Source organism: Sapajus apella, unplaced genomic scaffold (assembly GCF_009761245.1).
Source record: "Sapajus apella isolate SASKATOON/1434 unplaced genomic scaffold, GSC_monkey_1.0 scaffold186, whole genome shotgun sequence".
Classification (NCBI taxonomy): Eukaryota; Metazoa; Chordata; class Mammalia; order Primates; family Cebidae; genus Sapajus; species Sapajus apella.
The window spans coordinates 840,212-868,038 of record NW_022437126.1 but is presented as its reverse complement, the minus strand read 5'-3'; the positions used below and the strand labels follow the sequence as shown (position 1 = coordinate 868,038).

The following is a 27,827-nucleotide window of genomic DNA, read 5'->3' as shown; positions in this document are numbered from 1 at the left end:
AAAAAAAAAAAAAAGAAAAGCTGGCTGTGGTGGCAGGCACCTATAGTCCCAGCTACTCGGGAGGCTAAGGAAGGAGAAACACTTGAACACAGGAGGTAGAGGTTGCAGTTAGCCAAGATCATGCCATTGTACTCCAGTCTGGGCAACAGAGCAAAAACTCTGTCTCAAAAAAATAAAAATAATAAAAGAAGGAAAGAATTAAAGGCAGCCGGGCATACCTCACTGGGTAGCATCACATGTGCCTGGGTGAAGGCTTGTAAATAATACTAGAACTACAGAACTTTGTCATTGGAAACTTAGCCTGACCTCAAGGGCACGAGGTCCCAGATACTTTTTTTTTTTTAGCGACGCTCTTCCGATCGGGGGTTTTCCCCATTTTACCCAGGCTGGAGTGCAATGGCGCGATCTCGGCTCACCGCAACCTCCGCCTCCTGGGTTCAGGCAATTCTCCTGCCTCAGCCTCCTGAGTAGCTGGGATTACAGGCATGCACCACCATGCCCAGCTAATTTTTTGTATTTTTTTAGTAGAGACGGGGTTTCACCATGTTGACCAGGATGGTCTCGATCTCTTGACCTCGTGATCCACCCGCCTCGGCCTCCCAAAGTGCTGGGATTACAGGCTTGAGCCACCGCGCCCGGCCTTACTTTTTTTTTTTTTTTTAAGACTGAGTCTTGCTCTGTTGCCCAGGCTGGAGTAGTGCAGTGGCACAATCTTGGCCCACTGCAACCTCTGCTTCACTGGTTCAAGCAATTCTCCTGCCTCAGCCTTCCGAGTAGCTGGAATTACAAGCGCACACCAGCACGCCTGGCTAATTTTTTGTATTTTTAGTAGAGACAGGGTTTCACCATGTTAGCCAGGATGGTCTCGATCTCCTGACCTCGTGATCTGCCTGCCTTAGCCTCCCAAAGTGCTGGGATTACAGGTGTGAGCCACTACACTTGGCCCCCAGATCTATCCTGAGAAGAGGGACAGGATTGAGACATTCTGAAGTCGTCACAAGGACCACTGCCATTTACTAATATTTATGGTGTGCCAGATACTCTGCATTATTTTATCTAATCCTCAACAACTCTAGTAAGCAGCTATCGTCACCCCCATTTTACAGATAAGATTAGCATAAGTTAAATGATTTATTTACCCAGTTACCAGGCGGCATAACAAATTCAAACTCAGGGTAGAAATGAGGCAAGAGACCTGATGCCTGGTTGGAGTAAGGGCAAAGGAGATGGTGCTCCATTGATAGTCTGTCTTGTAGGTGGCCACAGGGCAGCCCCATGAGGGCTCCAGCTACTCTTCGAGGAAGGACTGTCAGATGGCTCTGAAGCGAGTGGACTATGCCCGCCTCAAGCTCAGTGATGTGGCTCGAACCTGTGAGCAGATGCTGGAGAACTAGGCCAGGAAGGTGGACCCAGAGCTCAGAGAGAGACCATCGCCTGCGCCATGGGAAAGAACCTGGGAACATGTAGGATGGGGAGCATGGGCACCTACATGCCCTGCTGCTCAAAGTACCCTTGAGGAGGCCGAGGCCGGAGGATCATGTGAGGTCGGGAGTTTGAGACTAGCTTGGCCAACTTCGTGAAACTCCGTCAAAGACAAAGGGGCAAATGGTGGGCATGGAAAAACTGAAGCCTGAGCCTACCCACAGCTATGCCCTGGCCTCTCCAGCAGGGTGCTCCTGCCCTGTACTCCACCAACACCCTGACAGGCTCAGACAGAGATGGAAACTCACACATCCAACCCACTTCCTCAAACACTTCATGCTCCTGCCCCAGGCTTCGCGCAGAATTGGCCTAATGAAGATACATTCTTCTTCACTGGGAGAGACGAGAACTAGAATTTTAATAATAAAAGCAACAACAATAAAAAGAAGATCAGACTCTTACTGGGGTATGCAAGGGACTGAGGAAGTAAAACCAGCCCAGATGGCATCCCAGCACAGCACCTGCTAAGGAGGGAGGGTGGGAAAGCCCAGGCCTTCATTGTAGGGCTAGGGAAGGAAGCAGGAGAAGGCTGAGGTGGAGGAGGAACAACTGGTATGGTAGGAGAGTTGGGATAGGGGGAGCCATCAGCAAAAAAAGCAGAACCCAGGAATCATGGTAGGGGTACAAGGGCCTGAGGCCAGTTGTCTCCCTAAAGAAGACTCAATCATTATAAAAATAATTTTTAGTAGTTAAAAAAACACATAGGAGGCCGGGCGCAGTGGCTCACGCCTGTAATCCCAGCACTTTGGGAGGCCGAGGCGGGTGGATCACGAGGTCGAGAGATCGAGACCATCCTGGTCAACATGGTGAAACCCCGTCTCTACTAAAAATACAAAAACATTAGCTGAGCATGGTGGCGCGTGCCTGTAATCCCAGCTACTGAGGAGGTTGAGGCAGGAGAATTGCCTGAACCCAGGAGGCGGAGGTTGCGGTGAGCCGAGATCGCGCCATTGCACTCCAGCCTAGGTAACAAGAGTGAAACTCCGTCTCAAAAAAAAAAAAAAAAACACATAGGGCCAGGCACCGTGGCTCACGCCTGTAATCCCAACACTTTGGGAGGTCGAGGCGGGCAGATCACTTGAGGTCAGGAGTGCGAGACCAACCTGGCCAACATGGTGAAACCCTGCCTCTACTAAAAATACAAAAATTAGCCAGGTGGAGTGGCAGGCACATGTAATCCCAGCTACTTGGGAGGCTGAAGCACAGGAATTGCTTGAACCCAGGAGGTGGAGGCTGGAGTGAGCCAAGATTGTACCACTGCACTCCAGACTGGGAGACAGAACGAGACTCCATCTCAAAGAAAAAAAAAAACACAGGCGGGGCAAGGTGGCTCACACCTGTAATCTTAGCACTTTGGGAGGCCAAGGCAGGTGGATCACTAAGTCAGGAGATCAAGAGTATCCTGGCTAACACGGTGAAACTTCCTCTCTATTAAAAATACAAAAAATTAGCTGGGCGTGGTGGCACGAGCCTGTAATCCCAGCTGTTTGGGAGGCTGAGACAGGAGAATGACTTGAACCTGGGAGGCAGAGGTTGCAGTGAGCCGAAATCGTACCATTGCACTCCAGCCCGGGCAACAAGAGTGAAACTTTGTCTCAAAAAAACAAAAAACTGAAGAAACATACATATAGAATTTGTCCAAGTTATTATCACCCAGTATAAAAAGCAGATTTTATAGTATAACCTTTTTTAATTTTTTTTAATTTTAAAAAATTTCTAATTTTCTATATTTTTTATAGTGCTGGGATTACAGGCATGAGCCACTGTGCCTGGCCTACATCTGCTCTTAATTACCAAGGTGCCATGTTTTGGTGTGTTGCGTTCTGAGCTCCAACAGACGGAATACATGTAGGGTAGATGTGGTAGGCCATGCCTATAATCCTCACACTTCAGGAGGCCAAGGTGGGTGGATCACTTGACACGAGTTCCAGAATGGTCTGGGTGACATAGTGAGAGCCCGTCTCTAAAAACAGAAAAACAAGTACGTATACAGTGCCTACCATGTTGTCAGTGATTGGTCTCGTTTATTATGCTTTTTATGAAAGTAAACCACAGTTTACCCTCACGAGCTCACATTCTCACCTCAGATATTAGAGTCAGGTGCCACAGGTGTATAATAAAGCTGCAAATCTGGAAAGGATAAAGAAATTGAGAAATGAGCTCTGAGATCAAGGAGAGTGATGGGGGGATGATAGCTTGAACTAGGGAATCAGACTTCAAGACACTAACCCTATGACATGGCCCACAGTAGGTGCTCAGTGAAAATTTGTGAATTGAATGACTGGCCCTCACCTCCCTCCACAGCTTTGTCTGCCACTAGCTTGCTCTAGCTGCCATCTCCATGATGTTGCTCCAAGCACTAGCCCTTGTGCCCATGGTCGCTTCCTTCCCTCTCCACTCTCTACAGTCCCTGGCTGACTGGCCTCAGAGGGCCTGCAGTCAACCTGTGCAGACAACCTTGATACTTGAGTGCCAAGGCCAGGGTTCCAGCCACCTGAGAGCTAGTGGGTCAGGATCCCTGTCAGGAAGGCTCGGGGTCCCAGGGGGAAGGGTTCAGAGGTCCAGTTTACCTGGAGGGGATTGCGGTGACTGGCCCATCCTCCTCTTGCATAGCACATAGGAAAGAAGTGCTGTGAGGATGAAGACGATGGCCAGGAGGGACAGCACCGGTGCTATGGCTGATGTCCCAGCTGTAGGATCAGCTGCTTTTTCCAGCTGCTTCTGGTTCTCCCCAGCCTCAGGTCCAACTCCTAGATTGTGGCCCACAGTGGGAATAGTGGTTTCACTGGGATGGGTGAGCTCTTTGTCCAAGGATAGTGATCCTGGTGGGTGGGTGGGCTGCTGGGTGGGCTGCAAGGTGGACAGGAGCATCTGGGCAGGGGTACGGATGTCTGAAGCTGTCCGCTCTGAGGCCCGAGAAGTAGGGGGGCTGGTAGGAGGCAAATGCTCCCGGTGGGCTGCACTCCCCAAGTAAGCATGTCCACATTCTGGAGAGGAAATAAATGAAGAATCAGGACCATTAGGGGACGTGAAAAAGCAGATAGAAGTGTAGGGGAGAAAAAGTAATGTATTTTCCTCACGCATGACAACAGTTAAGGCTGATACCCCTATAAACAACATTAACAAGAGAAAAGCCTAACATTTATTTCATCTAAGTTTTACAGCACATAGGAACCTTCAGAAATGAAGACTCAAAGACCCAGGAAAAAGTGTATTTTTATACTTAGGCTTGCTGAAGAATGGACCATTGTATAGAAGTAGGATTGGACAGGCTGGGTGCAGTGGCTCATGCCTGTAATCCCAACACTTAGGGAGGCTAAGGCGGGTGGATCACCTGAGGTCAGGAGTTGGAAACCAGCCTGGGCAACATAGTGAAACCCTGTCTCTACTAAAATACAAAAAATTAGGCATGGTGGTGGGCGCTTGTAGTCCCAGCTACTCAAGGAAAATCGCTTGAACCCGGGAGGTTGCAGTGAGCTGAGATCACACCACTGCACTCCAGCCTGGGCGACAGAGTGAGACTCGGTCTCAAAAAAAAAAAAAAGAAGTAGGCTGGGTGTGGTGGCTCACACCTATAATCCAGCATTTTGGGAGGCTTTGTCGGGTGGATCACCTGAGATCGGGAGTTGGAGACCAGCCTGACCAACATTGAGAAACTCCATCTCTACTAAATAAACAAAAATGAGCCGGGCGTGGTGGTGCATGCCTGTAATTCCAGCTATCGAGAGGCTGAGGCAGGAGAATCGCTTGAACGCAGGTGGCAGAGGTTGAGGTGAGCCGAGATTGCACCATTGTACTCCAGCCTGGGCCAACAAAAGCGAAACTCCATCTCAGAAAAAACAAAAACGTATGATTGGACAAAAAGAGTAGGATCTAATGGTAATAAATGGCGGCTTTGGGGGGACAGCAAGGCCTGTCCAGATTCTTCTTGGCCTCCAAGTATAGGGCAGGACCCCTCTGAAATGACTGCCTTATGACCTACTTCCAGGTGAAGTCATAGAATTCCTTTATGGCCAGATCTCACAGAAAAATGGAAAGAGCAGAGTGAGCTACTTACTTCTGCTGATGTTTTTTTGTTTGTTTTTGTTTTTGAGACTGAGTTTCGTTCTTGTCACCCAGGCTGGAGTGCAATGGTGTGGTCTCAGCTCACTGCACCCTCTGCCTCCTGGGCTTAAGCAATTCTCCTGCCTCAGCCTCCCTAGTAGCTGGGATTACAGGTGTGTGCCACCAAGCCCAGGTAATTTTTTTTTTTTTTTTGTATTTTTAGTAGAGATGGAATTTTGCCATGTTGGCCAAGCTGGTCTCGAACTACTGACCTTAGGTGATCTGACCGTCTCGGGGATTACAGGCGTGAGCCACTGCACCTGGCCTACATCTGCTGTTTTCTTAATTACCAAGGTACCATGTTTTGGGGTGTCATGTTCTGAGCTCCAACAGAGGGAAGAGGAGTGAGTCAGGGAGAATATCAAGCTGAAAGCCAGAAGAGGAAGGCGGTGACAGTGAGAAAAGGTAGGGAACAAGGAAGTGAGCAAACCATGAGACAAGTATGTGTCATGAACTGGGAAGTCAGGAGACCAAGGCTGGAGTCCTGGCTCTGCTGTAAAGTAGCTGTGTAACCTCAAGTAGCTCTGAAACCTCCAGTAGCTGTGTAACCTCGCCCCTTGTCTCCAACTTCTCTGGAACTGATTTCTTCTAGCTGTAAAATGAGGATAATTGTAGTACCAAGGGCCAGGGTAGCTGGGAGGATTAAAGAAAATCATACAGGTCTGGGCAGACTTAAAGGCAGTGTGGGTGATGCTGATCCTACAAAAGTTTAGCTAGCTCATGGAAGAACCTTTGGTATTTTAATGGTTGTATATTTATTTTAGGAGAAAAATACAACTAGTGCATTAAACTTGTGACTTCACAGAGGTTATTGCTTAGGATAATTTGCTGTTTAAATTTTCTTTTTTTTTTTTTTTTTCGTTGCCCTGGCTGGAGTGCAATGGCGTGATCTCAGCTCACTGCAACCTGTCTCCAGGGTTCAAGCGATTCTCCTGCCTCAGCCTCCTGAATAGCTGGGATTACAGGCACGTGCCACCATGGCCAGCTAATTTTGTATTTTTAGTAGAGACGAGGTTTCACCACGTTGGTCAGGCTGGGCTCCAACTCCTGACTTCAGGTGGTCCACTGCCTTGGCCTCCCAAAGTGCTGGGATTACAGGCATGAGCCACCGTGCCCAACCTCTAAGTTTTCAAAACTGGTTTCTGCACACTTAAAATTAATTCATTTCACTGTATGTAAATTTGAACTCAAAAGAAAAAAGATTGTTAAAATATTGAACGCTACTTAATATACATGTTGAAATGTTTTGGGATGAAGCACAATGATGCCTGCAACCTGCCTTGAAATGCATCCAGAAACAAGGTGATTGATAATGGACAGAAGGATGAATAGATTGATACGCAGTAAAGCAAATGTCATGTCAGTGCTGTAACATTGATATTGTAAAATATATATTTGTTTATGTAAATATTTAAAATATACGTATATAAATAAAATTGTAATATCTAGGTGGAGGCATTGGATATTCACTGTGCCATTCTTTCAACTTTTACATATGTCTGAATTTTCATAAAATACTGGAAAAGAAAAATAGTACTTTGATTTCAAGAAAAATATTAATAAATAGACAATAGCACACGTGGTAGAATGAATTGGCAAAAATCATGAAGGTGATGGTGAATGATCACCCTGTTTGGCAAACAGGGACTAGAGTCTAAGTGCTTTGGACAGGATCAGAAGTTTCTAGGAATGTGCAGTCGCAGGGGAAAAGGTTCAGGTAAAGAAAACTGTCAGGTGGAAGCCGCTAAGCCATGGGGGCAGAGCCTGAAGAGCAGCGGGGAAGTCTCACCTCTGCGATCAAGGCAGCTCTTCAATTCCTGAACCCATGGGTCCTTGCTGCTCCCACACACGCTTCGGAGAGGCAGCTGGAACCTGCGGGGGAGAGACCTGGGCTCAGCTGCGGCTCCTACTTTCCTTCCCCAGCTCCTTCCTCATTCCAGAGGCGTGAAGTCGCCACCAAGAAAAAGCCCTTTCTCCTGGGGCTGGGAAATTCCCCGGTAGGTGCGTCGGAGTAATGAAGTTTTGGGGAATGGGAGCAAACAGAACCCGGAGACCGGGCGAGGTGCGCCGGGAAGTAGTCCAGGTTTGACCGGAGAAGGTCCTGGAGGCACCTGGCAAGGAGGGACCGCGCAGGAACTGCCGTCGCAGAGGCAGGCGAGAAAATTACCTGACGTAGCGCGGACAGTGATGGTAAGATTTCAGATGTTTTCGGAGATGATATATGTACTGAGCCGATGGCGGAGAGTCCGAAGAAATTATTTTATCACAGTGACAGCTTCCAGTGACGCTGCCCTCGTTGCCATTGCCTGAGCGAGACAGGTTGTCGGCACCCGTTCCCAGACCCAGGGTCTCCACTCCGCTGTTCCCTGGCCTCCAATCCACTGCCTCATTACAGCCTCTCCCGTAAGCCCCGGGGGCAGAGCGCCAGGTTCAACCCACACATCATTACGCCCTCCACAACGTCCATAATCCCGCCGGGAGCCAGATGTCCCCCGGCCGCTGTCCCCAACCGTAGGTGGTTGGCTGGCTTTCCTCTGTTCCCGCTGCCTTCATCAACCCAACTCCGTGGGCCTCGTGCCCCCTCCCCGACTCACCCCCTTCCCTTGACTTGAGGATCTGAGTCCCCTGCCCCTCCCCCGGCTAACCTGGCAGAGTCAGGTACGCGAGCTGGAGGAGCTGAAGCAGGAGCGCGAGGGACCCGGGTCCCCAGGCCCGCCGCATCTCGGGGCTCCGCGGAAGCTGCGGGGATGGAGTCGCCTCGCTCTGACTCCCAGACAGGCTCCGGCGCGTGACGTCCAGCTGGTTTCTCAATGGCTTTTGCCAGGGGTCGGAGGAGACCGCAGCAGTCGACGCCACGTCCCGCCTGGGGAGAAGGCGAGAGCCGGCGGCGCCCCCCTGCCCCGCTGCGCCCTAACCTTGCGCTCCTCGCCGGGTCCGCGCCGCGCCAGCCTCAGGCCGCTGGGAAAGTCCGGGAGGTGGAGCACCCGCGCCCTGAGCCCCCGCACTGGGCTCGAGCTCCATCGAGGGACGGCCAGGAATCTCAGAGGAAACCGAAAGAACACTCCTGCGGCTGGCGAGGAGAGGCGGGGCGGGACGATGGCGGCCCGAGGAGGCGATTCGGTTGGGTTCAGGAGCCCAGCCCCTCCGCCCGCCCCACTTGCCCGCGGGCCTGAGAAGCGGGTCACGGCTGCCCCGGCCCTCCTTCTCCAAGGCACTTTCACTTCCCCGCTCCCGTGCCGCGGGACCCAGCAGCGCTGGATGAGCCTCGGGGTGGCGCGGTGGAGGGAGCAGCCGCCAGCCCCAGCCGCGCGCCCCTTCGGGGCCGCCACACGCGGACGCACCAAGCCCAGTGCTGGGGCGGGGGGGGCGTGACCGCCCGCTGAGCCGGCCGGGCCTCGGGCAGCCCTGACGTCACGACCGAACCCGCGCACCCTCCACCCCGCGGTATTTACCTTTGAAAAGTGGCAGCGGCTGCAGGTACCGGAGGAGTGGGGCGGCCGGGAGGGGCTACGCCTACCGGGTCTCCCCGCCACACCGATCCGAGCCCAGGACAAACCCTCTCCCACTCCCATGCCCCACAGACGCATCCAAAATGCTTCCCTCCTCGCCAGACCCGTCCCGATAGAATTAGCCCTCTCTCGTCTCTAGCCTTCATTTAAACTCTACTTTTGAGGGTCTGAATTCTCCAATTTTAAGCCCCAAATACCATCTCATCCCTGAGTAGTCTTCTCCAACCGTAGTCACCCAGTTTCAAGTCCTGCCCCCATTTTTCTCCCTGAACTCCCATCCTCAGCCCTGAAAACCCTCTTCTCAGCTCCTAGCCTATCCACAGATCGAACCCTAAGTGACTCTTACCTACCCTCTCCTCCAATTTGTGACCCAGCCCCAAACTCTCTCATTCCTACTCTGTCCCTCACGATATATCCCTTCCTTTGCTTAGTCTGGGCCGGGGCCCTGTGTCCCTGAAGACATGGAGTTTGTGTCTGGATACCGGGATGAGTTCCTTGATTTCGCTGCCCTTCTGTTTGGCTGGTTCCGAAAGTTTGTGGCAGAGCGTGGGGCAGTAGGGACCAGCCTGGAGGGCCGCTGGCGACAGCTGGAGGCCCAGATCAGAAGGCTGCCCCAGGACCCTGCCCTTTGGGCGCTCCATGTCTTGCCCAACCGTAGTGTGGGCATCAGCCTGGGGCAAGGGGCAGAGCCAGGCCCTGGACCAGGCCTGGGGGCTGCCCGACTCCTGGGAGACGACCCTCCACTCCACCTTCGAGACCTGAGCCCCTACATCAGCTTTGTCAGCCTAGAGGATGGGGAGGAAGGGGAGGAGGAAGAGGAGGAAGATGAAGAAGAAAAGAAGAGAGAGGAGGGGGGTGCAGGCACAGAGAAGGTGGAACCAGAGGAGGATCGGGAGCTAGCCCCTACTAGCAGGGAGTCCCCCCAGGAAGTAAACCCTCCAGGAGAGTCAGAGGAGGCTGAGCAGGAGGCAGGAGGTGGTGAGGATGGCTGCCGAGAGAACAGGGTGGAGGACAAAACAAGACCCCAGAAGAGGAAGGGACGGAGGAGTGGTAAGAACCGAGGGCTGGCCCAGCCCTACCCCTTGCCCAGCCATCCTTCCTTCGGAAGCCCTCCCCTGCCACTAGCTCTGAGTGCTGGCCCTCAGGCCAATCTGGCCTGAAAACGTTTTTTACTAACCCACAGTGTTTTTTGTTTGTTTGTTTTTTGGGTTTTTTAAATTTAATGTTTAAACATTGCAAGAAAAAATGTATCCAGAAGTCTGGATTTACACATTCCCAAGAAAAATCTCAAGCTCTGGCAGTGGGCCCACATTTCTGCACAGCAGTGCATTCTGGTCCTGTATAGCAGCTGTTCCCTTTAGAAGGAGCATGCCCTTGGCTGGGCATGGTGGCTCATGCCTGTAATCTTAGCACTTTGGGAAGCTGAGGCAGGTGAATCACCTGAGGTGAGGAGTTCGAGCCCAGCCTGACCAACAGGGAGAAACTCCATCTCTACTAAAAATATAAAATTAGCTGGGTGTGGTGGCACATGCCTGTAATCCCAGCTACTCAGGAGGCTGAGGCAGGAGAATCGCTTGAACCCAGGAGGCAGAGGTTGCAGTGAGCCAAGATCCTGCCATTGCACTTCAGCCTGGGCAACAAGAGTGAAACTTCCTCTCAAAAAAAGGAAAAGAAGGAGCATGCCCTCTCTCCCCAGTGGCCTTTGCTCAGTGAGGTTACTTGCCTAGCCCCTGTAGGTATTTGAGTTCAGTACTCCTGACTCTGACCATATTTGTCTCTTGCTGCCCCCTACCACTCCAACTTTTCCCTCTTTCCCCAGAGGCTGCCCCCCTGCACCTTTCCTGTCTCTTACTGGTGACGGATGAGCATGGCACCATCTTGGGCATTGATCTGCTGGTGGATGGAGCCCAGGGGACTGGAAGCTGGGGCTCAGGGACTGAGAACCTGGCTCCTCGGGCCTATGTGCTCCTCTGTCACAGCATGGCCTGTCCCATGGGCTCCGGGGACCCCCGAAAGCCCCGACAGCTTACTGTGGGAGATGCCCGGCTGCATCGGTACAGAAATCTGATATCTGAGGCTGGGGAGGGCTGGGGCCCTGGATTCCCAAGCACCGCTCCAGTCTGCTGCCATCTCCACCCCTATTTAGAGAGCTGGAGAGCTTGGTCCCAAGGCTAGGTGTGAAGTTAGCCAAGACCCCAATGCGGACATGGGGTCCCCGACCAGGCTTCACCTTTGCTTCCCTTCGTGCTCGAACCTGCCACGTTTGTCACAGGCACAGCTTTGAAGTGAAGCTGACACCCTGGTGAGCAGCCCCAAAGCTGGGGGCAGAGGAAGACCCCAACAGTCAGGCAAATAGAAAGCAGGCTGGTGGGGGGTGCCTAGCAGACAGACAGAAGGAGGGGCAGGGACATGAAAAGATGAAGAGGAAACAATATGGGCTGTTACAGACGGTTAGAGGGTGTAAGACAAACAGACGGAGTGACACAGGGGTAGCTGCTGGGCAGATGGACAGCAGACAGGACCTACAGAGGCTAACACTGGGTGCCCACCACCCACTGTGTCCCCAGCCCCCAGTGTAGTGCTGTCTTGTATTGTGGAGAGGCTTGTCTCCAGGCTGACTGGCGGCGGTGCCCAGATGATGTGAGCCACCGATTTTGGTGCCCAAAGCTTGCAGCCTTCGTGGAGCGGGCAGGAGAACTGGCAGCCCTGCCTTTTACCTACACCACAGGTACCATAAGGAGGTCAGAATGGTTGGGGAAAACTGGGATCGTGTCTTTGAGACTGGGAATTAGATGTCTGGCCAGGCGCAGTGGCTCACATCTGTAATCCCAGCACTTTGGGAGGCCAAGGCGGGTGGATCAGGACGTCAGAAATTTGAGACCAGCCTGGCCAACATGGTGAAATGCCATCTCTACTAAAAATACAAAATTAGCCAGGTGTGGGGCATGCCTGTAATCCCAGCAACTCAGGAGGCTGAGACAGGAGAATTGCTTGAACCCGGGAGGCGGAGGTTGCAGTAAGCTGAGATTGTGCCACTACACCCTGGCCTGGGAGACAGAGCAAGACTCCATCTTGGGAAAATAAAAAAAGGAATTAGATGTCTGGAAACAGGGTCCTGGAGTTGAAGGCTGACTGTCTGGGGCTAGAGCCTAGATCCCTGGAATAAAGGCAGGGGCTGGATGTTTGAGGCTGGAGACAGGGTCTCTGAAGCCAAGGACTGAATGTCTAGGTCACCAAGAGAGTGCAGGGATTGGGGAATAGGGATTCAAATACTTACTTGCTTCCTAGCTCCACCACTAACTGGCAGTGTGACCTTAAATCACTTTACAGTGATTTGTTTTGTTATGGTGGCTCACGCCTGTAATCCCAGCACTTTGGAAGGCTGAGACAAACGGATCACAAGGTCAGGAGTTCAAGACCAGCCTGGCCAATATGGTGAAACCCTGTCTCTACTAAAAATACAAAAATTAGCCAGGCATGGTGGTATACACCTGTAGTCCCAGCTACTCGGGAGGTGGAGGCAGAAGAATCACTTGTACCTGGGAGGCTGAGGTTGCTGTGAGCTGAGATCATGCCACTGCACTCCAGTCTGGGTGACAGAGTGAGACTCCATCTCAAATAAAAAAACAAAAACCACTTTACTTCTTGGAGCCTCCATCTCCTCATCTGCAAAAGAGGGATGCTAACAAATGTAAAGGCCCATGGAATTGTCACAAGGATTACGTGGGCTTCGTGCCTGGTACACTGGAGACCCTCAGAAATGGTAGTTCCCTGCCTGACTGGAACCAGACTTAGATCCAGAGTCCTTAGAGGAGGCTGAGGAGAGTTAGTCTGGGGTTCTAGGCCAGGCAATGGTTCACACCTGTAATCTCAGCACGTTGGGAAACTAACTTGAGCCCAGGAGTTTGAGACCAGTCTGAGCAACATAGACTCTGTCTCTACAAAAAATAGAAAAAATTAGCTAGGCATGGTACACAGGCTTGTAGTCACAATTCTTGGGAGGCTGAGGTGGGAGAATCCTTTGAGCCTAAGAGGTCGAGGCTGCAGTGATCCATGATCATGCCACTGTACTCTAGCCTGGGTAACAGAGCAAGACTCTGTCTCAAAGAAAAAAAAGAAAAAGAAAAGTGGGCGCTAGCCCCCCGCCTCAATTCATCCCCTTCTCCTTCTCCAGAGGTGACCAGTGAAACCTTCAACAAGGAGGCCTTCCTGGCCTCTCGAGGCCTCACTCGTGGCTACTGGACCCAGCTCAGCATGCTGATTCCAGGGCCCGGCTCCTCTGGGCATCCCCGAGGCAACACACCATCCCTTAGCCTTCTTCTCGGTGGTGCGTGGGGTCTCTCTTCAGGCATGGGCCCCTCGGCCTAGAGGGAAGGACTAGGAAGAAGTTATCTGGGTCCCTCCCAGATAATCCCTCCACATACACACTGACCCCCTACCAACAGCACCAGGGCCATTTCAGGCCTTTCCCCAGCCCTCCATGGAGTCACCCCTACCAACTCCACCCAGAAGCCCCGTGCCTACACAAACCCCCATTCCACTTACTGCAGCTTTCTCAGGGAATACACCTCCTTTGGAAGGATGGGTCAGGTGGGAGGAGTCTCCCTGACCCCAGGCTCTTCTTTCTTTTGTCCTCTCAGGAGATCCCTACCAGCTTCTCCAGGGGGATGGGCCTGCCCTAATGCCTCCTGTGCCCCCAGACCCACCGCGGGGTCTTTTTGGTGAGGTGGAGGGGCCCTGTGGGAGCTATGGGTGGGGACAGGGACTGGAGAACCAGAGCCTGAGTGACTGTGAAGAAGCAGGCTATTAGACTAGAGGGGGTGGAGTCCAGGGCCAGGTCCTCTAGTAACCCCCTCCTCCCAGGCTCATGGCAGGATTACTACACATGGCGGGGCCTCAGCTTGGACTCCCCCATGGCTGTGCTTCTCACCTACCCGCTGACTGTGTACTACGTCATCACCCACCTGGTGCCCCAGTACTGTAAGGAGAGCTGAGTGGGGGGTGTGGGCGAGATGGGGGAGTGAGAGTGGACCACATCCTTAAAGAGCTGGTTTCTCACCCAGTCCCTGAGCTCAACATCCAGAACAAACAGTCACTGAAGATCCACGTGGTGGAGGCCGGGAAGGAGTTTGACCTTGTCATGGTTTTTTGGGTAAGTCCCCCCCCAGCACTGAAGGTTGGGCATTGTGGTGTGGGGGTGGATACTGGGTAGAACCCAGATCTGTCCTTCTTTCTGTCCTCCAGGAGCTCTTGGTCCTGCTCCCTCATGTGGCCCTGGAGCTGCAGTTTGTAGGTGATGGCCTGTCCCCCGAAAGCGACCAGCAGCATTTTACCTTGCAGAGGGTGAGGGCTGAGGGGGCTCTGCTCTTTAGCCATGACCCCTCCAGTGACCCCCTGGTTGGGCCCTGCCCTTCTGCCCTCGACTCCCCATCTTGCTGGTGCATCCTCCAGTTCCCTGACTTCCTGTGGCTTTTCCATCCCTCTCGTGGCCCCTCAGGACGGCCCCGAGGTGTCTGTCCGGAATGGTTCTGGCGTATCAGCACGGCCCAGCTCTGGCACTAAGGAGAAGGGTAGCCGCAGGGACCTGCAGATCAAGGTGTCAGCAAGGTCCTACCACCTGCTCCAGGGGCCCAAGCCCGACCTGGTTATTGGTAAGAGCCTGGGGCTCAGGGGTAGGCACATGCGGAAGGCGGGAGAGAAGCCGACCATGGGAGCCAGCGTCTCCAACCTCTCTGCAGGATTTAACTCTGGGTTTGGTCTCAAGGATACATGGCTGAGCTCTCTGCCCCGCCTGCAGGTGAGCAATGGGGACAAACGGGAACTTCTCTCCCCTCCTGCCTGACCCCACCCCATCTCCTTTTCTGAAAGTCTCCGGGCTCTCCTCTGCACCATCACCTGCTCCACAGACCTGGGGAATGCCCACGGGTCCCTCTGCCCCTCTCTGTGTCTGTCTCGGGCCTCCTCCTGCCCCCCTCCCGCCAGATCTGTCCCGGGGCCTCGGCTTTCAGCCCTGTCTGTTATCCTGGCTGCTGGGATGGATCTGTAGAGGGGGCTCTCAGAGCGAGTCTTGCCCCACCCAGTCCCTCCGAGTGCCAGCCTTCTTCACCGAGAGCAGCGAGTATGGCTGCGTGATGGACGGCCAGACCATGGCGGTGGCCACTGGAGGGGGCACTAGCCGTCCCCAGCTCAACCCCTTCCGCTCCCCCTTTCGCCTCAGAGCGGCCGACAACTGCATGCCCTGGTAAGGGCCTGCGACCCTATCTCCTTCCTGACCCTTCGCTTCTCTTACTCTCTGAAAGACCCACCTCTGCCCTAGTCCCCACCGTCTTGGGACCCTCTTGCCCCCAACCCAGCAACCTGCCTTCTCTGCTCCCACTACTGGTCACCCCCATGGGAGGTCTCGACAATCCCCAGCACACCCCTCTTTAGATCTAGGTCGCAGAATCTCCCCAGTCCACAAAAGACCCTGCGACCCTCTAACAAAGCCAACTCTGAGTCTAGCCCCACGCCCTGGAACTCGGAGGGGCAAGCCCCGCCCCTTGGAGCTCCGCCCGCTGGTCCCTGACCGCGCCCCGCGGCCCGCAGGTACTGCAACGCCTTCATCTTCCACCTGGTTTACAAGCCTGCGCAAGGGAGCGGGGCCCGCCCGGCTCCCGGCCCCGCACCCCGGTCCCCAACTCCCTCCGTTCCTCCCGCCCGCACCCGAAGGCGCCGAGGAGAAAAGAAACCCGGGCGGGGGGCCCGCCGGCGGAGATAAGTGCGGCGGCTGTAGTCGTCCCCCCCCCAAACACGCTCCGAAAGGAAAACGTGAAAACACTCAGGGCCGAGGGGGAGGACAGATTGGTAAAACACGAAAAAGTAAATAAAATTACTTGTTTGAAACCACTGAGTCATTTACCTTTTGATTACATGCTCATAATTGGGTTATTAAACCCGGAAGGAAAAGAAATATATATATATATATATATTTTTGAGACAGAGTTTTGCTTTTGTTGCTCAGGCTGGAGTGCAGTGACGCAATCTCGGTTTACCGCAACCGCCGCCTCTCCAGTTCTGCGGCCTGAGCCTCCCGAGCTGGGATTACAGGCTCCCGCCACCACACCCAGCTAATTTTTGTACTTTTAGTACAGACGGGGTTTCACCATGTTGGCCAGGCTGGCCTCGAACTCCTGACCTCAGGTGATCTGCCCGCTTCGGAAAAGAAAAAGTTAGGGATGACTACATTCCTCCAGCCCCATTCAGTCCCCCCCGACGGCTATCTCCTCTTTAACTCAAGTCGAGGATTTTGACCCTCCTTGGTAATCCCAAGGCTCTCCTAATTTGTGTTGGCTGATGGCTTTCCAGCCCCAGTAACCCTCAGGGACCCGCCCCAAGGCAAGGAAAGACCGGGCAGCAGAAAGTGGCTTCTTCCTGGGGGCGGGTGAAGCAACCTCCTGGGAGCACACAGGCCCTTGATTTGGATTGAGTGAAAGACCTCAGCTACCCAACTCCACCTTTTCCCACCACCTCATATTTAATAATAACTCCTGCTGAGCTGTTCTCCTGAAATCACTCAAGGTATGTCCATTCCCTCTGCAAACGCCACCATATCTCATCGCCACATTGCAGCCAGAGTATTCCTCCTAAAAAAGACATCTGAGGGCTGGGTGAGGTGGCACATGCCTGTAATCCCAGCTTCTTGGGAGGCTGAGGCAGGAGAATCATTTGAACTGGGAGGTGGAGGTTACAGTGAGCCGAGATCGAACCATTGCACTCCAGCCTGGGCAACAAGAGTGAAACTCTGCCTCAAAAAAAAAAAAAGACGTCTGAGGGCTGGGCGAGGTGGCTCACGCCTGTAATCCCAGCACTTTGAGAGGCCAAGGCAGGTGGATCACAAGGTCAGGAGATTGAGACCAGCCTGATCAACATGGTGAAACCCTATGTCTACTAAAATACAAAAATTGACCAGGTGTGGTGGTGTGTGCTGGTAATCCCAGCTAGTCAGGTGGCTGAAGCAGGAGAATCATTTGAACCCAGGAGGCGGAGATTGCAGTGAGCTGAGATCATGCCATTGCACTCCAGCCTGGACGACAGTGAGACTGTCCAAAAAAAAAAGACATCTGACCTCATTTCTCCTTTGTTTCAGTCCCTGCAGTGACTTCCCTTAGCTCTTACAGTCCCTTGAGTGTGGGCTGACCGTATAGAAAGGGAAAGACAGAGGAGAAACCTGGCAGTTACGACCTTAACCAAGAGATTAGGGTGAACAATTAAGTCCTGCTGATATTACACTTAAGTCTCTTTCATTTTATAACACATCTCCCTGCCTTTTACTTATTTCATGACATTGATTTAACAAGACACGGAATCATTTGTCCCATAGAATGTTCCTCACTCTGGAGCTGGCTGATTACTTCCTCAGGATGCTTTTAATGTATTCATTTATCTTCTTCAGTTTCTGTTCAACGGGCAGTTAGGTCTAGATGGCAAGGCTCTGCTAATGGGTCCCTGCCAACCTCTGCAGGCTGATCTCATGCCATTTCCTTCCCTGTCGACTCTCCAGCCAGACGTTTCTAAAGAAAGTTCCACTCTCTCACTGTGGAACTTCCCATGTTTTTTTTTTTTTCTTTCTTTCTTTTTTTTCCGAGGCATAGTCTTACTCTGTCATCCAGGCTGGAATGCAGTGCACAATCTCCGCTCACTGCAACCTCCGTCTCCCAGGTTCAACTGATTCTCCTGCCTCAGCCTCCCAAATAGTTGGGATTACAGGCACCGGCCACGGTGCCCAGCTAATTTTGTATTTTTAGTAGAGACAGGGTTTCACCATGTTGGCCAGGCTGGTCTTGAACTCCTGACCTCAGTTGATCCACCCATCTCGGCTTCCCAAAGTGCTGGGATTACGGGCATCAGTCACTGTGCCTGGCCGGAACTTCCCATGTTCTTGTTCAACTAATTCTTTTTTTTTTTTTTTTTTTTTTTGCTTTTTATTATACAAATTTTCAAATAGAGAAAATGAATGGTACCATGCACAATCACATCTACCTAGGTTCAACAATTGTTAATAGTTTGCTTTTTCTCTTTTTCTATTTTGCAGAGCCATCTTAAAATAAATTATGGACATTTAAACCTTTCACTCTTAAACATATCTCCAATTATCACAACTAAAGTGACATTTAGGCTGACACCTAGGCTGAGAAAGAATTAGTTGATGGATTTTGTGCCTCCATCAACTAATTCTTTCTCAGCCTAGGTGTCAGCCTAAATGTCACTTCCTTAGGAAAGGAAGCATTTCCTGACACCCAGATGAGGTTTGACACCCCTCCCCACATTAAGCCCTCATAGCACCTTGCATATCCCCTTTGGTCACGATTATCACACTTGTAATTTCTTGTCTACCCTTTCAACCGTCAACCCAGAAGGGATGGGTGCCACCTCTATCCCCCAGGGTCTAGCCTGGCCGGGCATATGGCAGCATACTATAGGAGCTCATTAGCTGCTTATCAGATTGCTTTCCCCCCATACTTTCCACCTTCCCTCCTCATTTTTTCTCTCAGCTTCATCCCCTACAGCCAGAAAGGGGAAGCGTGGGTCTCCGGTGGATTAAGGAGAAACAGAACTTTTCACGTCTCCCATGGCCAAAAAATAAGATTTTCATAATTCCTGACATCTATTGCATAACACTAGGAAAGGATGTGGTTATCTCCCAGTGGTGGGATTACTAAGGATTTGTTTATTCATTTTGTTCAGCTGCACTGCTTATTTTTCCTCCATGAACACATAGTAATTTTGTAATAAAAGTGCTTAATATACAAATTGCTCTTTAATAATTCATTTATCAACTATTGATTGAATGCATACAATGCTTTGTGTCAAACCTTAGCGATGCAATGGGGAAAAAAGACAGAAAGTGGTCTCTGCCTCCATAAAGCTTACAGTTTAGGGCAAGGAGCAGTAAACTATGGCTTCCAGCCAAATCAATCCCACCTTTTGTTTTTGCATGGCTTGTAAACTACTAAAAGAAGAAGAGTTCACGAGAAAATTATTCAAAATTCAAATTACAGTGTCTCTAAATTTATATTGAAGCAAAGCCACACCATTTCTTTATGTATTGCCTGTGGTTACTTTCAGGATGCACATGGCATGGTTTGAGTGCTGCACTTGCAGCAGAAACACTGTGAGCTGCAGAGTCTCAAATATTTATGAACAGACCCTTTGCAGGAAGCCTGCCAACACCTAGTCGAGGACAAGATTTCCAAAATGCAGCTTTATGAAATTTTGTGCTGATCATGAAGTCAATTTAGCGAGCCTCAAGCAGCATTCTTTTTTTTAATGAAATGGAATGGATCAAAATATGTATCACAGGCCGGGTGCAGTGACTCATGCCTGTAATCCCAGCACTTTGGGAGGCTGAGGCAGGTAGATCACCTGAAGTCATGAGTTTGAGACCAGCCTGACCAACATGGAGAAACCCCATCTCTACTAAAAATACAAAATTAGCCAGGCATGGCACGTGCCTGTAATTCCAGCTACTCAGGAGACCAAGGCAGAAGAATCGCTTGAACCTAGGAGGTGGAGGTTTAGGTGAGCCAAGATTATGCCATTGCACTCCAGCCTGGGCAACAAGAGAAAAACTCCGTCTCAAAAAAAAAAAAAAAAAAAAAAACACACACAGAGACGGGGGTCTCCCTATGTTGCCCAGGCTGGTCTTGAGCTCAAGGGATCCTTCCTCCCCATCTCCACCTCCCAAAATGCTGGGATTACAGGTGCGAGTCACCGCACCCAGCCAGGCAAGTTACTTTTAACTCTGAGCCACATCCTCTCATTCAATAAATGTTTACTGAGTGCCTACTTAGCAACAGGGTGCTACCCTAGGGTGATTGTGAGGATTATATAAAACAAAGTATGAGAAGCCCCTAACACCAAGCTTATTTCATTATAAAATAATAATATGGCTGGGCGCAGTGGCTCATGCCCATAAGCCTAGCATGTTGGGAGGCCATCATGGCAGGAGGATTGCTTGAGGCCAGGAGTTCAAGACCAGTCTGGGCAACATAGCAAGATGCTGTCTCTTAAACAACAACAACAACAAAACACTCTTAATAAACTATTGTTATTTATGCCCCATAGTGTGACCTTAGCTCACTGCAGCCTCAGCCTCCTGGATTCTAGCAATACACCTGCCTTAGCCTCTTGAGTAGCTGGGACTACCGGTGCATGTCACCATGCCAGGCTAATTAAAAAAAATTTTTTTTGGTCAGGCGCGATGGCTCACGCCTGTAAAACCAGCACTTTGGGGGGCTGAGGGGTAGATCACGAGGTCAAGGGGTTGAGATCATCCTGGCCAATATGGTGAAACCCCTCTCTACTAAAATACAAAAAATTAGCAGGACATGGTGGCACGCACCTGTAATTACAGCTATTTGGGAGGTTGAGGCAGGGGAGTCACTTGAACCCGGGAGGCAGAGATTGCAGTGAGCTGAGATGGTGCCACTGCACTGCAGCCAGGCAACAGAGCAAGATTTTCTCAAAATAATAATAATACTAATTTTTTTTTTTGTAGAGATGGGGATCTCACTATGTTGCTCAGGCTTGTCTTGAACTCCTGGCCTCAAGAAATCCTCCTCTCTTGGCTTACCAAAAATTCTGGGATTACAGGCATCAGTCACCAAGCCTAGCCTCATTATATTATCATTATAAAAATCTGTATTTGCAATTTGAATTTTCTCATTGATCAAAGAATTATTTAGGACTGTTTTGGGATTCTTTAAGAGGTTGGTTTCCGCCGGGCACGGTGGCTCAAGCCTGTAATCCCAGCACTTTGGGAGGCCGAGGCGGGTGGATCACGAGGTCAAGAGATCGAGACCATCCTGGTCAACACGGTGAAACCCCGTCTCTACTAAAAATACAAAAAATTAGCTGGGCATGGTGGTGCGTGCCTGTAATCCCAGCTACTCAGGAGGCTGAGGCAGGAGAATTGCCTGAACCCAGGAGACGGAGGTTGCGGTGAGCTGAGATCGCGCCATTGCACTCCAGCCTGGGTAACATGAGTGAAACTCCGTCTCAAAAAAAAAAAAAAAAAAGAGGTTGGTTTCTATTACTTAAACATTTAGAAATTTCTGGTTTATTGCATTATGGTCTGAGTATGTGTCCAGTACAACTTCAAGTTTGGGGAATTTCTCATCGCCTTCACAGCCTAATATTTGAACAAGATTTGTAAATGTTTTATTGGCATTGAAAAAGTTAGGTTCTCCATTTATGAGACACAAAGTTATAAACATCAAATATAAATATCAAGTGATATTTATAAATAAATATCACTTGAATACGTGCTCCAAGAGGATGGAGGCTCAGGATGTTCACGGATGATATATTTATGGCTGATATCTTTCTGGTATCCAGCAAAGGGCCTGGCACACAACATTCAGTACATATTTGTCGAATGAGAGGCTAATTAATTAATCAGCTTTATCATTGAGATTCTCTGTTCCCTTATACCTTTGTATATTTTTCTTTTTTCTTTTCTTTTTTTTTTTTGAGACAGAGTCTCATTCTGTCACCCAGGCTGGAGTGCAGTGGCATGATCTCCACTCACTGCAACCTCCACCTGCCAGGTTCAAGCAATTCTCCTGCCTCAACCTCCCGAGTAGCTGGGATTACGGGTGCGTGCCACCATGCCTGGCTAACTTTTTGTATTTTTAGTAGAGACTGGGTTTCACCATGCTGGCCAGTTTGGTCTCAAACTCCTGACCTCATGATCCGCCTGCTTCAGCCTCTCAAAGTGCTGGGATTACAGGCGTGAGCCACCACGCCCAGCACCTTTGTATATTTTTCTTACTCTGTCTGTCAAAGAAAATTATATTACATTTTCCTGGTACTATTATATTTCTGACAATTTCCCTGGGTATTTCTAATGATTTTGGTTTATTTATTTTTTCTAGTTGTTGAGACAGAGTGCTCTTTCTTATAAAACACCACCCCTTCCCTCTATGGAAAAAAATCTATTCCCAGTACCTCCTCGGGTCTTGCAAATATTACAGCCAAATGCCTTTTTTTTCTGGTATGTCAGTGTCTGCTCACCACAGACATATAGTGGAAGGTGAGTGCACTCTGGTCTCCTGATCTCCAGGAGTCTGGGCTATGAGAAGGAAGAAGAGAGAAATACCAAAAGGCTATATTTGCAGGGTTTTTATGGAAAACTCTGATTTCAAACAATCTTCACCATATGAGATGGTTTTCCTTCTAATGACTCCATCTGGTCCTCACATTGATCTTAGTTCTCAGTGGCTAATAACTCTGGCCTTGCCTTGTTCAGAGAACATTCAACCCCCTCTCCTACTCCGGTCACATTGCAAAACATCTTCGGTGGCAATTCATGGGTCCTTGGAATAGCATCACTCTCATTCCTGGGTCTCCAATCACAAACTTCACTTCCATGGTTTTTTTGCTTGTTTGTTTGCTTGCTTGCTTGCTTTTTTTGAGGCGGAGTTTTGCTCTTGTTGCTCAGGCTGGAATGCAATGAAGCAATTTCAGCTCACTGCAACCTCCAACTCCCAGGTTCAAGCTATTTTCCTGCCTCAGCCTCCCAAGTAGCTGGGATTACAGGCATGCACCACCACACCCAGCTAATTTTGTATTTTTAGTGAAGATGGGGTTTCATCATGTTGGCCAGGCTGGTCTCAAACTCCTGACCTCAGTACCTCAGTTGATCTGCCTACCTCAGCCTCCCAGAGTGCTGGGATTACAAGTGTGAGCCACCACACCTGGCCTCACTTCCATGGTTTTAACCCTTCTTTCCTTTCTGGTCCAAGAGACACACTTGGCAGTGGGCAGGAGGAGCATCACTCCATACTTTTTTATTTATTTTTATTTTTATTTTTTGAGATGGAGTCTTGCTCTGTCACCCAGGCTGGAGTGCAATGGCGCCATCTCAGTTCACTACAACCTCTGCCTCCCAGGTTGAAGTGATTGTCCTGCCTCAGCCTCCTGAGTAGCTGGGATTACAGGATTACAGGCATGTGCTACCATGCCCAACTAGTTTTTGTATTTTTAATAGAGACAGGGTTTCGCCATGTTGGTGAGCTGGTCTTGAACTCCCAACCTCCAGTGATCTGCCCGTCTCGGCCTCCCAAAGTGCTGGGATTACAGATGTATGCCACCGTGCCCGGCCTTTGTTGAAATAAATAAATAAAATTGACTGGGCATGGTGGCTTACCCCTATAATTCTAGCACTTTGGGAGGCTGAGGTAGGCAATTACTTAAGCCCATGAGTTTAAGGCCAGCCTAGGCAACATAGGCAGACTGTCTCTACAAAAAGTTTGAAAAAAATTTAGCCTCTCACAGTGGTGTGGACCTGTCATCCCAGCTACTCGGGAGTCTGAGAGGTTGAAGCTGCGGTAGCATCATCATAGCTCTCTGATGTTACTACTGCACTCCGGCCTGGGCAACAAAGCAAGACCCTGTCTTATGGAAAAAAAAAGCTGGTGCGGTGGTTCACACCTGTAATCCCAGCACTTTGGGAGGCTGAAGCAGGCAGATCATGAGGTCAGGAGTTCGAGACCAGCCTGACCAACATGGTGAAACCCTGTCTCTACTAAAAATACGAAAATATCCTGGGTGTGGTGGTGCACACCTGTAATATCAGGTACTCAGGAGGCTAAGGCAAGAGAATCACTTGAACCCAAGAGGCGGAGGTTGCAGTGAGCTGAGATGGCACCACTGGACCCCAGCCTGGGCGACAGAGTGAGACTCTGTCTCAAAAAAAAAAAAATTATATTTATGTATATACACACAGACACACAGACACACACACACATATATATACACACACATATGCATACATACATAATGGGAGTTAAATATATATTATATACGTGTATATATGTGTTTGTGTATATATAAAATAATATATATAATATATAATATGATTATATATTATATATTACATAATTATATATATATATTATATATAATATATATATAAAATGGGAGTTAGCACAGAGTCTGGCATATGGGCTAACCATTATTATGTTCATTATTATTATTACATCCTGCTGGCCCACGCTAACATTTGTAGGGCCCAGGACAGCAGTTCAGGTAGAGGTGTACATAAGTCTTACTACTTAAATGTACAAAACAAGACATGCCCAACCCCCAGCCCCGATTCACACCCTTAGTCTGCTCCCCTGGGACCGTCCTCACAATCCAAACTTTAAAGCAACCAAACTCTTCCCTGGATCAGGGTCACTACTTGCAAGTGCAAGGGTTAGCGCAGCCTGGCTAGGGCAGGGTGGGCAGAAGGTGCTCTGAGCTCAGGCTCCGCATAGTTGACAAAACCCATCGCGCTCACACCTGCAGACGTTCCGCTTCACATCCACTGCAACTCACACATTTCTCTTCCACAATTCCCAACTGTGCAGTCGATTACTGAATTTTCAGAAACTTTTCACCAAACCAAAAACGGCGGTGGGATATTGCAGTACCTGTGATCTGCAGGGCCCTCTGTGTCCCGCTACCCGGGGTGTGGCCCTTGGAACAGCAGCATCAGCATTGCCTAAGGGCTTGTTAGCAATGCACAGTATCTGTTCCCACCCAAGACCTACTAAATCAGAATCTGCTTTTTTTTTTTTTTTAATACAGAGTTTCGCTCTTGTTGCCCATATTGGAGTGCAGTAGTAAGATCTTGACTCACTGCAACTTTCACCTCCCGGGTTCAAGCGATTCTGCTGCCTCTGCCTCCCGAGTACCTGGGATTACAGGTGCAGGCCACCACACCCACTAATTTTTGTATTTTTAGTAGAGACCAGGTTACACATGTTGGCCAGGCTAGGCTCAAACTCCTGACTTCAGGTGATCCGCCCACCTCGGCCTCCCAAAGTGCTGGGATTACAGGCATGAGCCACAGAATCTGCTTTTCACACGATCTTCAGGAAATCTGTATGAAATTACAGTTTGAGAAGCACTGAACTAAGCACACAGCCAAGTAAGAGCCCCTCCTGCCCAGGTAAGAAGGTCGTTCTGATTCCCTGATCAGCAAATCTTGAGTAGCTGCCTCCCCAGTCGCTCTCTACCACACCACCCTATTTCCTTCATACAATTTAGCATAACCTCTAATTTCTAGTGTACTGCCTGTCTCCTCAAACTATAATATAAGCTACAAAGAGGTACCGCATCTGTCAAGTTTAGTGCTGTATCCACTGGGTCCACAACAAGGCACATGCAGAGAGGGTGCTTCAGACTGCATTTAACTGAATTAAATACCTTCAGTTGTTACACATCATTATTTTAGGTGCCACTAAGAAAAAATGCTGCCAGTTAAACTATGACACAAGTTTGTGGGGTTTTTTTTGAGACAGTCTCGCTCTGTCACCCAGGCTGGAGTGCAGTGGCATCATCTCAGTTCATTGCAACCTCTGCCTCCCAGGTTCAAGCAAGCCTCTTGCCTCAGGCTCCTGAGTAAATGGGACTACAGGTGTGTGCCACCATGCCTGGCTAATTTTTGTATTTTTAGGAGAGACGACATTTCTTCATGTTGGCCACGCTGGTCTCAAACTCCTGACCTCAAGTGATCCACCCACCTCGGCCTCCCAAAGTGCTAGGATTACAGGCATGAGCCACAGCGGCTGGCTAAACTATGATACAATGCTTTCTTAACACATAAATTTGTATTTTATGCTAATTGAAAGCTCTTTCAGACCATTAAAAAATCTAATTCTGTTGCATACACAAAAACAAAAATAAAATGGTTAAAATACTCTAAAAACATCTTTAAAGTCTGACTCTTCTGAATCACTTTCTATCAATGTCTGTGTTATTGTCCCCTGTACTGTCAAGGGCATTGGAGAAGCAGAATTTCTTTTAAAAGTACTCCACTACTGTCTTCAAGATTTTCTTCTAAGCTGCTGACACATTCTTAGTTTACTAAACAGTGTCGAAAAAATTGATGTCTTCACTAACAAATTTTTGCTCCACTACTTCGTTTCTATGCTTAATACATCATTTCCTTTTGATTTCCATTTTAAAGTTTATCTTTTTGACGATTTTTTTTCTTAATAGCCTTTATTTATTTATTTATTTGAGATGGTCTTGCTCTGGCACCAGGCTGGACTGCAGTACCATGATCTCTGCTCACTACAACCTCCACCTCCTGGGTTCAAGCGATTCTCCTGCCTCAGCCTCCCAAGTAGCTGGGATTATAGGCATGCGTCACCGACCCTGGCTGAATAGCCTTTATTATTACTATTATTTGCCTTTATTTTTATTTTATTTTATTTTATTTTATTTTTTTTGAGACAGAGTTTCACTCTTGTTACCCAGGCTGGAGTGCAATGGCGCAATCTCGGCTCACCGCAACCTCCACCTCCTGGGTTCAGGCAATTCTCCTGCCTCAGCCTCCTGAGTAGCTGGGATTACAGGCACGCGCCACCATGCCCAGCTGATTTTTTGTATTTTTAGTAGAGACGGGGTTTCACCATGTTGACCAGGATGGTCTCGATCTCTTGACCTCGTGATCCACCCGCCTCGGCCTCCCAAAGTACTGGGATTACAGGCGTGAGCCACCGCGCCCGGCCGCCTTTATTTTTTTAAAGCAGTTTTGGGTTCACAGCAAAATTGAGCAGAAATTACAGGGTTTTCTTTCTTTTTTTTTTTTTTTTTTTAGTACAGGTGGGTTTCACCGTGTTGCCCAGGCTAGCCTTGAACTCCTGACCTCAGGTGATCCACCCGCCTCAGCCTCCCAAAGTGCTGGGATCACAGGCGTGAGCCACCAATCCCAGCCAAAAGTACAGGGTTTTCTTATACTCCTGCCCCACACATGCACAGCCTTTCCCACTATCAACATCCGGCACCAGAGTGATAGATTTGTTACAATCAGTGAACTTACACTGACACATCATTATCAGCCAAAGTCCATAGTTTGCGTAAGGGTTGCCTCTGATGTTGCAGGTTCCATGGGTTTAGACAAATATGTAATGACGTATCTTTTTAGTATCATACAGAGAAGTTTCACTGCCCTAAAATCCTCTGTGCTCTGTTTATTCCTCCCTCCCGTCCCTGACAACCACTGGCTGCCTCTGACCTTTTTACTGTCTTCAGAGTTGTTTTTTTCCAGAAAGCTACACACTTGTAGGCAGATTTTCCAGATCAGCTTCTTTTTTGTTGTTGTTGTTTTAAGATGAAGTTTCACTCTTGTTGAGTGCAATGGAGTGATCTCAGCTCCACAAACTCTGCCTCCCGGGTTCAAGCGATTCTCCTGCCTCAGCCTCCCGAGTAGGTAGAATTACAGGAATGCACCACCACGCCCAGCTAATTTTGTATTTTTAGTAGAGATGGGGGTCTCTCCATGTTGGTAAGGCTGGTCTTGAACTCCTGACCTAAGGTGATCCACCCGCCTCAGCCTCCGAAAATGATGGGATTACAGGCATGGGCCGCCACACTTGGCCTCAGATCAGCTTCTTTCACTTATGTATATAAGGTTCTTTCATGTCCCTTCGGGGCTTGAGAGCTCATTTCTTCTTAGCACTGGGTAATATTTCATTATCTGCAAATAGTTATTTGTGGCCAGGTGCTGTGGCTCACACCTATCATCCCAGTTTATCCATTCACCTACTGAAGGACATCTTGGTTGTTCCCAAGTTTTAGCAATATGAATAAAGTTTTTCTGAACACCTGTGTGCAGATTTTTGTGTAAACATAAGTTTTCAAGTCATTTGGTTATAAATACCAAAGAATTTGATTGTAGGATCATATGGTTCTAGTAGC

At 49.6% G+C, this 27,827-nt stretch overlaps 3 protein-coding genes and 1 long non-coding RNA gene across 9 annotated transcripts in view; 2 read left to right on the top strand and 2 right to left on the bottom strand.

Moving 5' to 3' along the window:
* Positions 1-1,870, top strand: part of MED11 (mediator complex subunit 11) — a 3,131-nt gene extending 1,261 nt beyond the window's left edge. For both annotated transcript variants that reach the window (XM_032268860.1, XM_032268861.1), the window contains one exon: positions 1,257-1,870. In XM_032268860.1, the coding sequence (XP_032124751.1) occupies positions 1,257-1,394 (138 nt within the window). In that variant the 3' untranslated portion in view covers positions 1,395-1,870. The remainder of the gene's footprint in view (positions 1-1,256) is intronic.
* A 1,396-nt stretch (positions 1,871-3,266) lies between these two features.
* CXCL16 (C-X-C motif chemokine ligand 16) lies at positions 3,267-8,451 on the bottom strand. The gene is made up of 5 exons (XM_032268859.1): positions 8,232-8,451; positions 7,754-7,892; positions 7,376-7,458; positions 4,053-4,469; positions 3,267-3,612 (listed from the first exon to the last, which is right to left on the bottom strand). The coding sequence occupies exons 1-5, from the start codon at positions 8,305-8,307 to the stop codon at positions 3,566-3,568; spliced, it is 762 nt and encodes a 253-aa protein (XP_032124750.1). The 5' UTR covers positions 8,308-8,451; the 3' UTR covers positions 3,267-3,565.
* Positions 8,452-8,956: 505 nt separating this feature from the next.
* On the top strand, positions 8,957-16,207 carry ZMYND15 (zinc finger MYND-type containing 15). 5 transcript variants are annotated; one of them, XM_032268855.1, is made up of 13 exons: positions 8,957-9,030; positions 9,527-10,145; positions 10,915-11,149; positions 11,242-11,397; positions 11,663-11,823; positions 13,270-13,422; positions 13,736-13,816; positions 13,959-14,075; positions 14,159-14,247; positions 14,340-14,492; positions 14,593-14,746; positions 14,834-14,892; positions 15,681-16,207. In XM_032268855.1, the coding sequence occupies exons 2-13, from the start codon at positions 9,557-9,559 to the stop codon at positions 16,203-16,205; spliced, it is 2,472 nt and encodes an 823-aa protein (XP_032124746.1). In that variant the 5' UTR covers positions 8,957-9,030; positions 9,527-9,556; the 3' UTR covers positions 16,206-16,207. The 5 variants fall into 5 exon arrangements, with proteins under 5 accessions (XP_032124746.1, XP_032124749.1, XP_032124748.1 ...); XM_032268858.1 differs by adding an exon at positions 15,176-15,336 and having other exon boundaries at positions 9,024-10,145; positions 14,340-14,438; positions 15,681-15,977; XM_032268857.1 differs by adding an exon at positions 15,176-15,336 and having other exon boundaries at positions 9,024-10,145; positions 15,681-15,977.
* On the bottom strand, positions 16,063-26,460 carry LOC116543362. The gene is made up of 2 exons (XR_004265551.1): positions 26,428-26,460; positions 16,063-16,138 (listed from the first exon to the last, which is right to left on the bottom strand). It is a non-coding gene; the product is annotated as an uncharacterized LOC116543362 (long non-coding RNA).
* Between the last annotated feature and the right edge of the window lie 1,367 nt (positions 26,461-27,827).

What these genes read in the sequence shown, in the direction of transcription:
- CXCL16 (XM_032268859.1), bottom strand. Translation starts at nt 8,307, where the DNA reads ATGCGGCGGGCCTGGGGACCCGGGTCCCTCGCGCTCCTGCTTCAGCTC. An exon ending in CGCGTACCTGACTCTGCCAG is followed by an intron (nt 7,893 to 8,231) that starts GTTAGCCGGGGG and finishes TGTCTCGCTCAG; the next exon opens with GCAATGGCAACGAGGGCAGC. An exon ending in GAGCTGCCTTGATCGCAGAG is followed by an intron (nt 4,470 to 7,375) that starts GTGAGACTTCCC and finishes TTTCCTCTCCAG; the next exon opens with AATGTGGACATGCTTACTTG.
- ZMYND15 (XM_032268855.1), top strand. Translation starts at nt 9,557, where the DNA reads ATGGAGTTTGTGTCTGGATACCGGGATGAGTTCCTTGATTTCGCTGCC. An exon ending in CCTTAGCCTTCTTCTCGGTG is followed by an intron (nt 13,423 to 13,735) that starts GTGCGTGGGGTC and finishes TTGTCCTCTCAG; the next exon opens with GAGATCCCTACCAGCTTCTC. An exon ending in CCACCTGGTGCCCCAGTACT is followed by an intron (nt 14,076 to 14,158) that starts GTAAGGAGAGCT and finishes TTTCTCACCCAG; the next exon opens with TCCCTGAGCTCAACATCCAG.